The sequence below is a fragment of the Dromiciops gliroides genome, chromosome 5 (genome assembly GCF_019393635.1).
Source record: "Dromiciops gliroides isolate mDroGli1 chromosome 5, mDroGli1.pri, whole genome shotgun sequence".
Lineage (NCBI taxonomy): Eukaryota > Metazoa > Chordata > Mammalia > Microbiotheria > Microbiotheriidae > Dromiciops > Dromiciops gliroides.
The window spans coordinates 155,540,465-155,553,516 of record NC_057865.1 but is presented as its reverse complement, the minus strand read 5'-3'; the positions used below and the strand labels follow the sequence as shown (position 1 = coordinate 155,553,516).

Genomic DNA, 13,052 nt, shown 5'->3' with positions numbered 1-13,052 from the left:
ACCCCTGAATTTCTGAAGTTGGTCTCCATTAACCCCAAGTCATCCCTTGCTATTTGATTCAATTCAATTCAACAGCCATATGGTAACTACTTAATAAATGCAACACTGGAAGGGCCAAGTCAACTGTATTGATTGATGAAAGATTTTTTTTGGGGGGGGAGTTACAATTTTGTGATAATTAACTGTAATTTTTCCTACCTGTAAAAAAGCACATTAAGTGCTAAAAAAAAATTACATGCAGATATTTTTATTTTACTTGGAAATGTAACATGTCCTCCTCCTGTCTCTAGTATTTGCCAGTGTAGTGTATTAATCTACCTTGGTCCTTCAAAGTATTCTTAAATTCCACTCCTTTAAAAACAATATATCTTCAGGGTATTATTTAAATATAATGGCATTTCATGCTGTATCTGCTTAAATGGATTTGGAGGGTTGAATTTTATGTTTCTCATGATTCATACAAATAAGGAAGAAAAATGATATCGGGAAAATAAAAACAAATTAAATGGGTGATTTTTTGAAGGAATGGCAGCATAAATGTCTCTGTAACAGGTTTCAGAGTTTCTGAAATTCCCTACTCTTGAGAAGAACTTTAGCCACAGATATAATGTGCATAAATTATGATGTGTTAACTTGTAAATGTTACTTTAACTGATAAAAGGGACTTTAAAAACCACTTTGTATTACTTGATGTATAGTTTTTATTTACTTAATTTGAGATTTTTGTTTTCCCCTCCCATACAATTCAACCTCCTTGACAAAGACTTTTTTTGTCTTTGAATTTCCAGGACTTAATACAGAGCCTTAGCAAGCACAAGATAAATGTTTCTTTTTATTGAATTGAAATGAATTGTGTTGAATTAAATCATATAAACTTGAGCAAATAAAGTTGAATAGTCAAAGATTATACAGTTATCCCTTCCAAATTGCAGGAATTAGGGGTCTGGTGGCCCCATGATCTGGAAAATCTGAATAAAAATTTTTGGGCTTCCCTTTATACCAGAGAAGAAGTCTGAATTTTTTCTTTTTCTTTTGTGGGGTGTTTGGAATATTTTATTGTAAAATTTGGGTTGATAGTATACAATGTTCTATGTATATCTTATGCATTTCTGAGTTTCTAAACCTTTACTGTGTTGTCTGTGGCTTCCACAAAACTCCCAGGAAATTCCCATTTAATTTCTTATGCTGACCTGCAATATATTGAAAACTGTGATGGGGAAAGTAGTAATGTGAATGGGATAACTGCACCTTTTAGTTCAGTCAGCACTCAGCAAAACTTTTTCCTCCTTTCATTTTAAAAAAATATCATTTGCAGGTATATACAAGGAGCTGCATCTCCCAAAGATATGCTTATTCTAGTTGACGTGTGAGTATTTTATTATTTCATATGTTAGGCTTTGTTTTTTTTTTTAACCAAAACCCTGTTTTTATTGTATCAAGGGGCTGAAAATGGTAAATTTAAAAAGACCTAGTATTTAGAGTAATTTTTAAGAATATAGAGGGAAATAATATATACTGCAAAAAACAAAACAAAACAAAACAAAACAAAACCAAAAAAATGCCTTACTAGGGTTGAAAGAATTTGCTTTTGAATCAAAGATTGTGGTTTATGGCTTAGAGGTGAGCTTCCCATGAGTTGTAGTTGCATTTTCTTTTTTTGTTGTTGTTGTTTACGTTTATGTTTTTGGTTGGGCAATGAGGGTTAAGTGACTTTCCCAAGGTCACACAGCTAGTAAGTGTCAAGTGTCTGAGGCTGGATTTGAACTCAGGTCCTCCTGACTCCAGGGCCGGTGCTCTATCCACTATGCCACCTAGCTGCCCCCTGTAATTGCATTTTCAATTTTCATTCTATATCTTGAGTAATTCTGTTATGTAAGTACTTATTTCTGAAAACAGGGGAAATGGGTTTTAGTACAGACATATATAGAAGCACATTGTTTCAGCTACACGTGAAAGAAAACTAAACTACCATAAATATCTATATACCATAAATACCATAAAACACAACGTAGCATTAGTCCATTTGGGTAGATTTTATTGCAAAAATTGGCAAATGCTAAATACTGAGAATTTCATAGAACAAAATAAAATTCAGAAATAAAGTTTATATGTGGCCTTGTTGGGGGAGTTAAAGCAACTGAAGCTTATGATGATATTTAGGATTTCTTTGTTTTTTGTTTTTTTGTTATCCTATGAAGGGACATAAAAGTGCATGAAACCATCTCTCTTACAGTAGACTTGCTTTATCAGAAGAACATTGGGGGTGGGGGGCAGCTAGGTGGCGCAGTAGATAGAGCACCAGCCCTGGAGTCAGGAGGACCTGAGTTCAAATCCAGCCTCAGACACTTGACACTTACTAGCTGTGTGACCCTGGGCAAGTCACTTAACAACCCTCATTGCCCTGCACCAAAAGAAGAAGAAGAAGAAGAAGAAGAACAACAACAACAACAACAACAACAACAACAACAACAATAACAACAACAACAACATCATTAAGGGATTAGGAAAATGAGTTTGAAAACTCCAAATTAATTTACCTTGGAGAAAAAAGAATCTATTCCTAGGTTATTTTGCCCCATTAGAAGAGACAGCATTTGATATGTTAGAAATGCAGGCAAATGACACATACCTAGTTTTGTGAACATTTGTAATTCTCCCCAAATTAAGTTTTGCCCTGAAGGAAACTAGTTCAATTTATCTCTCTAAAAGCTTATAAACCAGGCTGAGAAAGATAAGGGAGAGTAATGAATAAGGAAAAAATAGCTAGAATGTGAATTTTCAAGGTCTCTTGTGAAAATCGAATAAAGATATGTCATTTCTGCTAAATTGTTCTTTTCATTCTATCAGTTTCCCAGTTCATGTCATTAAACAATACTGACTACTCTTTTGCGAGTAGACCTAAATGCTGGTGAAATATATTCTCTCTGGAGAGAATGATTTTAGAAATAAATTTGTATTACATTTTAGGTAATCAATTACAAGGCTAGAGACTGAATTCAATCGTCTAGAAAAAGAAAATGCATGAAAAATACATAGAAGAGGTCCTACTACTATGTAATGGGAATTACATACTGTGGCTCAGGTTGTTGGTCAGAGTGTTTGAGAGAGAAGAAAAGAACATCAAGGGAATATTTAGGAGAGGACTGCATTTGGGTAGCCAGTGAGCGGGCATGGGAAAGGGCAGGATAAAAGAGCCACTGAAGGAAACAAAGATGGAGTATTCAAAGAGGAAGGAGGTCAGTCAGTAAAATAAAATGTCACAGAAACCAGGGAGGATCAAGTCAGAAAAGAGGCCATTATTTGATGTATCAGAGAGTAAGTTACATTAGATATTATGCTGATGTTTTATTCCGTTTCTTATACTATACATTTTGAGTGGCAGTTTAAATTAAAATGGCAAAGTAAACTAAATAGTACTTTCAGGAAAAAAGACAGCTGTAGTAAGATAAATGACAGCTGTAGTAAGATAAATGACAGCTGTTAGCAATTTGCAATTATCAAAAATAGAATTAAGGTAAATACACTTTCTCAAAGATGTTGATTGAAATAACAGCCATCTATGTGTATACATAAATATACAATATATATAAAGCATGCATAATGCCATAATGAATCCCTGCATTCCTATTTGGCATATAGTTTGGGAAACAGCATTTGGAAATCTAAAAGTATACTTGTGTTCTAATTTCTTTTATGTAGAAGAAAAAGGTAAATAAAAACTAGTTTCCTTGTTAACATTTTTTTCTTTCTGTTAAATGTTTCTTTACAAAGTTCACTTTTTAGAAATGTTGAATAATTATGAGTATATCAAAAACTTATTGAATTAATTATAATTGCTGATTTTGCAGATTTCATTTAATATCTGTTTTTAATGACATTCATGAAATGGTTCACCTGTTTGTTTAGGAGTGGAAGTGTCAGTGGATTGACTCTGAGGCTCATTCGTACTTCTGTCTCTGAGATGTTGGAAACCCTTTCTGATGATGATTTTGTGAATGTAGCTTCAGTGAGTATTAACTGATTCCTTTTTTCCCTCCAATTAAAAAACACACACAAAAAAGTTTCTACTAATATGATCTATGGCAATTGCTGACTTCAGAATGTTTTTATGGTATTTTATCACAGATATATGTTCTTGACCCATTGCCAGAGATATCTACCACTGTGACTCCTCTATTCTACTATTCAAATTATCCTGACCAGATTTCTGTGTGTCTTTATAGTTTATAAGCTAGATAAAGCATAAACTTTTCATAGAAATACTGATTACTCAGGAGAAATCACATAAATGTCAAGATACACTAATCCAGGTGTAATCTTACCTCTAATATTACCTCTAATCTAATATTACCTCTAATCTAATATTACCTCATTTCTTTCCCCAAGTACTACCATTGCTGTTCTGCCTACCCTTATACTACCTATGGTCACAGGGATCACCTAGTGATATCTTGGCCTTTTCCATGTTCATTTTTAGCATGTTATTCATTTCCATGAAGACTAGCATTAAAATGCACAATTATATACTTATTGTTCCCACCAAATCCAATTTAGATGGTTCAGTTTTAGTATTCTCATAAAAGATGTCATTAAACTGTATAACTGGGGCAGCTAGATGGTACAGTGTATGGAGCTCCGGTCTTGGAGTCAGAAGGACCTGAGTTCAAATTCGGCCTCAGACACTTAACACTACTGGCTGTGTGACTCTGGGCAAGTTACTTAACCCCAATTGCCTCACAAAAAAAAAAAAAAAAAAAGCTTTGTTGGAAACTGTATAGCTTCTAGGTTCCCATTAATAATTAAATCCTATGATATGTTCTTGCTATTTGGCAAAAGGGGGGAAGAAACAATTGGATGCAAACAGGGAAATTTTGACAAACCCCGTACTTTATGGATTTGTATTGACATAGAATTTTTGTTGATGGTTGGTATTTACCTGAAAATTAATCTGGCCATAAAAATGTAGGGAGTAGATGGAGGGAAATGCTAAGAAAAACTGTGAATAGTTTTACTCATGATGGTTTTCTCTAGAACATTCTGGTAACAGGAAAAGATCACCTAAAATACATTTGTTAATACAATTAACTTTTTTAAAAATTTTAATGCAAGCTAAAAGTCCTAAATTAATCTTTTATCAAAAATACTTGCTCAGAAATTGAAGATGTAGTTAAAACTCAGTGTTTTGTTTCTTAACTGTTGTTGTTAGAAAAGAAATCATTTCATTTTAATAGCATGATAACACGTTTCTGTGGTTTACAAAGTGCGTTAGAAAAAACCTTGTGAGCTAAGTATTCATTCTTGTATACCTCTATAGAGTTGAATTTTTTTTTCTTTGTACTGAACCAAACTCTGCTTTACTACAACTTCCATTCATTTCCAATTTTTTCCTCTGGGGCCATTTGTTTTAGTAAATAGTTCCTTTAACTCACATGTTTTTAAGTGGATGCTTAAGTGAGGCAGAGCTGAGAAGAGTCATCACACTCACTCTCTCCTCCATAGTCATTGTACAGTGTCAAGACCTTGACTGGCAATGGCCCAGCACTTGTAGAAATAGGTGTTTACTAGTAAGTGGTGTCAAACTCAAATAGAAACAGGGGTCACTAAATCATACATAGGGATTCCTTTGGGCCACATATCAACTTTAAAAACCACAAATTAACATTATCTAAGCTTTGTTGTATTAAATATTTTCCCCAAAACATTTTAAGTTAGTCCTGGCTGTCTGTACTCAGAAATGTTTCAGGCCACTGACAATGTGTTTGACTCTCCTGAACTAGAAGAAATATTTCTGTTTGGAATAGTGGCATATTAGACGAGGCTATCTATTACAGTTCGATTGTTAAGTATCCCTGATATGGCTGCTTCATCATGTCCCATAAGTCTTAGTGCAGTTTTATATAATAATAACTATAATAACTTTTAAAAATTAAAACAATCTCTGTTAATATCATAACCCACCTTCTCACTTCATTCAGTATCTACTGGAATAAGTGATTGTTCATTTTATATAGAGGTTTTTAAAAAATCCTTCCTGGAGTTTTACACTGATTTAGGAATTTAAGTTTAAAACTATACTAAGACTTTTGAGACAACATGTATATAAAATGAACTATCTCTTGTCAATAGATAGTGTATTAAGTGAGAAATTCAGCTATGATATTAATAGAGACCATTTTAACCTCCAAAATCAAATTGCAGGGGCAGCTATGTGGCACAATGGATAAAGAACTGGCTCTGGATTCAGGAGGACCTGAGTTCAAATCTGGCCATGGATATTTGACACTTATTAGCTGTGTGACCCTGGGCAAGTCACTTAACCCTCATTGCCTGCCCCCCCCAAAATCAAATTGCAGTTACATTGTGGGAAAGAATAAAACTATCCAAAATATGCGATAAATTATATTAATTCTTATTAGTATTATTAATATTTTGTTGCTAATATGAATAACAGTTCACATTTATATCACTATTTAAGAAATGGGTTGTTAACCTGGGGTCTGTGAACATTATAATGATTATCATTGTTATTATTATTATTGTGGTAGTGATTATCATCCTCATTATTATAACTGTGCTTAAAATAGAATTTGTTTCTCTTGGAATATGTATTTTATGCCTTCAAAATAGTCTGACAATTAGTGTGCCAAAAAATCACACATACATATACACACACACTCACAAACACACACAGAGTAAGGTTTATACAGTATTTTTTTCACCAGAAGCTAGGCTTAGATGCCAACCATGTCACCTATCATGTGTATAACTCTGGGCAGGTTAATTAATTTCTCAATGGAGTGATTCCTAATATATCCTCCAGCTCTAATTCTGAGATCTTTAATGCTATGCTGGTGGTCAAGCATTATTAGTAAGTAATAACTCTAAAGAACTGAGCAACCACTCAAACCTCTTTGAGGAAATTCTAGAGTTGCTTTGAATGAACAATTCACCACCCTGCAGCAACTTAGTGATGAGCATAGACATGGTTATCAGACCCATATTTAAAGGTCTCTCTAGCTTGAGTAGGACGTGCCAGTCTTGAGACACCATGGGCATAATAGCCTTAGAAAACTGAGCACCTACTAAGTGCCAGGCCCAGCTAGTTGCTGTAGATCCAAAATAAAAATGAAAAAAAAAATCCCATACTTAAAGAGGTATTAGAGTAGTAGAGAGGCAGTGTCATTTAGTGGGGGGAAAATAGACTGAATTTAAAATTGGATGGTGAGGGTGTGAATCCTCTTTCTATTATTCATTATCTCTGAGACTTAGGTAAAGTCACTTCTACTTGGGTCTCATTTTGTGTCATCTTTCAAGTGAGGGGAAGTGGACTAGGTGGTATTGAAAGTTTTCATCATAATCATTATTTTCACATTTTACAGATGAGGAGACAGGTTCAAAGAGACTAAAGGACAGGCCCTCACAATAACTTTCATTCATTTGTTTTTTTGGTGCAGGGCAATGAGGGTTAAGTGACTTGCCCAGGGTCACATAGCTAGTAAGTGTCAAGTGTCTGAGGCCAGATTTTAACTCAGGTCCTCCTGAATCCAGGGCCGGTGCTTTATCCACTGTGCCACCTAGCTGCCCCACTTTCATTCATTCTTGTTCTGCTATTTCCCCAGTAAAAGTCAGCCAACTTTAGAGACAAAGAAGAATGGGATTCATAATGATATAAAGGCTGTTGTTTTTCTCTAAAATGTAGTTTTAAGGGGGAAAAAGATTTACTGGAAATATAAATCAGTAATACAGCTGTTTATCATTTCCTGGAGTTTTCCTTACTTAAATTAAAGGAATTGTTCATCGGTAAGACATATTCAATTTTATTTGTTCTCTGACACTTTTTAAAGCTTTAACACTTGGCTTTCCTTAACTATTTGATTTAGCTTGGCTGAGTCTATTGGTTGAAAATGAAAAAATACATTTAATTTATTACTTGCAAGCAGAAATAGGAATTCATCTGATTAGGGATAATTCAACCAGCTACTGCAAATTAAAATAATGTGTTTTCCCATTCATTATTTATGAAGTTTTCCAAATCTATAGGAAGTTTTCTCTAGGATTATTGAAATTCTTTTGAAGCGATGCTTCTTGCTTTGAACTTATTAAAGCACTTGTAGTTCAGTTTCTTCTTTCTGCATGCAATAGGAGATTGAGGAGAACCACTCTAAATTGTAAAGGCATAGTGTAGTGTTACTAGAAATAAACAGATCAAAAGTCATATGTGTATGGATTCTTCATGCTTTATAGATCTCGCTTTCTGATATATATTCTCACAGTAGTAGGTTGGAAAGACACCTGCCAGGGATGGTGTAGAAGAGATTATTCTTGTTCAGGTTGGAGTTAGACTACATGATATCTGAAATCCCTGACAACTCTGAGATTCTGTGATTCTGAGTCAATAATTAAGAAACAGTCATTATTATGACACATTGAACTAAGATAAAATGCCATTCTTTTTTTATTCATGTTCAATGTGAGGCTCACTGTAGCACTAAAATAACTGGACTTAACCAACATCAATGCAATCTATCTTGCAACCATGGCTTTTCTCCTAATATTTTCTTTGTCTCACCATCATCTATCACTGTTTTGGAAGTGATGTGGATTAATGTATTTAAGCAAACAAATACCAAAAAATGATTATTTTTATAATATTTGCTATTGACTACTTTATTTTGAATTTTTAAAATAAACCTATAGGTTTCCCCAAATAACATTCTTTGCTTTAATTGGGAATTAAAGCAGGCAAAAAATTTTATAGACATTGAAGAAACATTTGAAATCCTTCTAAAAGATAGGTAAAACATTGTCTCTTGCAAAGAATTCTGGATACTTTTATATTTGAAGGTGTTATAATTCCCATTGTTTAATGAGCACAGCAGTCTCTCCTAGAATAGAATTTTATGAAACTGGAGATTTAAAATTCAAGGTTGTAAAATGTGATTTTTACCCATTCCCCTCAGAATTTAGTTGTACTGTGAAACCAACAATATGGCTTAAAGTTTTTCATACTACAGTGGTGCCTAGTAATGAGGTGCTGAATTAACCTGAGGGTTTTTCTACCGCTTAGCTCTTCCAGCATGCTGTCCCACAAAGCCCTCATGTATAGCTCTTCACACTCACACCTGAGATGTAGGGATTTAAACTCCCTGTCAATCATCCCTAAGAAGTGACAGTACAATTTAATCAGTCATATGAAAGCTTACCTAGAGATTCTTATGAATCACAGGCAGAAATACCAATTGGCTACTTGCTTCAGGTTTTGTATTTTTAAATTTCTTATTTATTCTAAGGAGAATGATTGTCATGCTCTATATAAAGCCTGTAAGTGCAATCGGGGTTACTGCTCTATCATTCTCCTCCTGGATATGCTTTTCTGCTGTCTCCAGGGCTGTGCTTTGTTGCTGGAAGAGAGCCTGCTGTTCAGGAAAGCTTAAATGTAAGAGTAATATAGCTGTTTTTCCACTAATCCAGTTATATGCTTTGATAGCAGTAAATGGTAGATGATAGGGGCAGCAATTCAATCCCAGCATGCTCTGATTTACAGACTAGGTTTCAAATGTTGACACAGGGAGTGTAATTTGTTTATGATTGTGTGTGTAGGCTGGAGGGGTTAGGAGAGCTCTTTTTCAAACCTCTGGAAGATGAAAGGCAAATACTAACTTGTTAAAACCACTATGTTAAAGGTCAATACTGTAGGGCTTTTTAGTCATTCATTCTAATATTACACAATATCTGAACAGACCCAATAAAATCATGGTTTTCTTACCTAGAAAATAAATGTGAAATAGCATGGCCTCACTAGGTATTTTAGGAGCAACTCTTTGTTATAGAATTTGGATGTCACTGCAATATATAAAATCTCTGAAGTCTTCCCAGAAATAGTGGCAGATGAAAAATGTCACATCCATAATGTTGTAGAAAATATTTTTGATACATTAGAACGAAACTACTGCAACAACAAAGTGCCCCCAAGTATCTTCCCAGGTCACAGGCCACTAAACAACAGCTACAATAGTAACAAGTCAGAGATGCTACCTTTTTAATTATCTCTGAAAGAAAAGATAAAAGAAATACATTTTCTGAGGGCAGCTAGGTGGTGCAGTGGGTAAAGCACCAGCCCTGGATTCAGGAGGACCTGAGTTCAAATTTGGCCTCAGACACTTGACACTCACTGGCTGTGTGACCCTGGGCAAGTCACTTAACCCTCATTGCCCCGCCCCACCCCCCAAATAGAGAAATACATTTTCCCCACAAACTAGTAGGCCAAAGCCCCAATCTTCATAGTACAAAGTAGCAGAACAAATTAGGGTAGCTAAATGGTAAAATGTATCAGGGTCATATGTATTCAGAAAGAAAAAGAGTCCCTCCTCACCGGCTCTGAATCTTTCCTTTGACACTTCCACACACAATCAGGGTAAAACAAAGAGACATCTTTGTTTCAATGCCCTTTGTAGCCCTTTCTCCTTGACCCAAGTATATCCATGTGTTTACCTTAAAATGCATTAGTTTACTTTGTAAATGACTTCAGCAGTTGATAAAATTGTAGATTCCTATCACGTGCACATAAAGAATTATCTAGAGATATGAACTATTTCCCCCATTTGTTAGTTTAAATATAAAACAAACATTACAAAGTAGCAATGATACAGCCTGCAGTCTGTTGATATTTTTTACCTTTCTAAGCCCAATCTTGTAATCCAGAGACTTTCTTTCTTAAAGCAGAAAATGTATTTTTAAAGGACTCACCTATTCCTATTAAGTTTCTTTTTCACCTCCTAGTCATTGAATCAACTGTTGCCTGCTTGAGTAGCAAAATAATAAACCAAACAAACAAACAAACAAACAAACCCAACCATCTTGGTATGTTCTGCCTCCAAGTTCCTACTATTTCAGTTTTCTTGTTAAAGCGAGGTTGACTAATTCATAGAATCTCAGAGTTAGAAAAAAACTCAGAGAACATCTAGTCCAATATGTACACAAGTCCTCTCTCTAGCATCCCTGCCTATATGCTGTCCCACTCTTGCTTCATAGGATGACTCTGGGTTTGATGAAGAGAGGAAGAGAATATTGTTGTTGGCAAGTCATTTTTAGTCATATCCAAACCTTCAGGACCCCAATGCGGTTTTCTTGGCAAAGATACTGGAGTGGTTTTGCCATTTCCTTCTCCAGCATACAGTGCCTGTGTAAAGACAAAGCTTCAAACACACAGGAAACCTAAGATGAATTTCAGTAAAATCAAGAATCAGATTGTACTCCTAAGTATGAAAATAAGCTTATGCCTAGAAGAATTTGAATAAGTAACATGAGCAGAAAAGATCTTAGGGTCAGAGTAAACTGAAGAGCCAGCAGCAATCAAGTGATATTCTTAGATCTCCTTGTGATGTTGCCATTCATTAGGCCATAGATTTAGAAGGGACTTCAGAGACCATTTAGCCTAACTTCAGTTTTCAGATAAGGAAGCTGAGGCTGAGGGAGGTAAAATGACTTGCCCATCATCACATGGCTCATAAGTTTCAAAGCAGGATTCGAACCCAGATTTACCTTACTCTAAGCCCAGTGCTTTATTCACTTTGTCACAAAAAGGTGACATCTAAGTAGTTTTCTCATTAAAGATAATTATCAGAATTAAAGATTATCTTCAGTAAATATCACTTCTCAATTACTTAAAATGTCAAAATTATATACATGATTAAGTAGAGCAGGTTGTAATGTCAATACAATTCACAACCTGCTACTTGTTTACTATGCAGCCTGTCCAGAAAACTTTTTTTTGTGTGGGGCAATGGGGGTTAAGTGACTTGCCCAGAGTCACACAGCTAGTATGTGTCAAGTGTCTGAGGCCGGATTTGAACTCAGGTACTCCTGAATCCAGGGTCGGTGCTTTATCTACTGCACCATCTAGCTGCCCCCAGAAAACTTTTTAAATAAAAACAATTAATTGTCCTCACTGTCACCCCAAGGAAGGAATGAAAAACTTTTCTTTTCTTTTTGCAGTTTGTGTTGTAAACCAGCTGGAGAAGCGTTTCTGGGCAGGGTGAGGTAGGGTGGTGGAATAGGATCTGATAAACTTAAACAACCTCTCCAGCTCATTCTGAAGCATTCTTCAGAATGTAAGTTAAGTATTTTCTTTGAAGCATGTAGAAATAGATTCTCCAGGATATTAAGCTCCCATCCATTGACATTTAAGTGCCAACATATTCCAAATCCCAATATCTGTGCTTTGTGGATAGTTACTATGGCTAATCATTGTTATCCACCACATTCCTTCCTTACTATTGTACAGATAAAGAGAGTTGATTATTGCTGACAGAAGTCAGATTATTATTTTTTAAATGAAATCATTTCCTCTTCTGAACCTGCCTCCTACTTGGAACCATCTCACATAGTACTTTGAAAGAAAGAGAGGGGCAACAGTTACCCAGAGATATTCTTTTCCACCTTAATTATTGCCCTTTTTGGATTGAGTCAGTTTTTATTCTATTCATTTTCCAAGGTATAAGAAGATATTATAAGCTATGATGAAAGGGACAAAGTAAATGGAATCTAATGACAGAATAAAGAAATGGGGGATATTTAACTTAGAGAAGAAGTGGTTAGATGGTAACTTAATGACTTTCCAAATATAAAAAAGAAGGTATAATAGGAAAGTGTTGACAAGCATGGTAAATATTTTTACTTAAGTGCATGGTACCCTAAAGATATTTTCACAGTACTTGGGAATTAAGTGTATAGGAAATTTTGGAAATCTCTAACATATTCACCATAGATTATGAAAGAATGGAAATAATATTATGGCCTATAATGGTGTGTGTGTGTGGGGGGGGGTTCTGATTACTTATCCCACAAAAGCTCCATCATCTCTATGAAGTAAAACTCATTACCTTGCATTATAATCTTAAATTGACTTTACATATCTTCAGAATCCTGTGCATTTATTTACACATAGACATCTGAGACACATATGTGTGTATTTGATCTGATAGCCTTCTTCCTATGTCAACAATTGTCTTTCTGCCCCTCCATTTCAGTTTAAAATCTCCTCGTTAGGTTAT

General features: G+C 35.0%; 1 protein-coding gene across 4 annotated transcripts in view; it reads left to right on the top strand.

Moving 5' to 3' along the window:
* CACNA2D1 (calcium voltage-gated channel auxiliary subunit alpha2delta 1) overlaps positions 1–13,052 on the top strand; it is a 720,406-nt gene that overhangs the window by 567,595 nt on the left and 139,759 nt on the right. For all 4 annotated transcript variants that reach the window (XM_043965811.1, XM_043965813.1, XM_043965810.1 and 1 more), the window contains exons 9-10: positions 1,316–1,366; positions 3,907–4,006. In XM_043965811.1, coding sequence (XP_043821746.1) covers positions 1,316–1,366; positions 3,907–4,006 — 151 coding nt within the window. The remainder of the gene's footprint in view (positions 1–1,315; positions 1,367–3,906; positions 4,007–13,052) is intronic.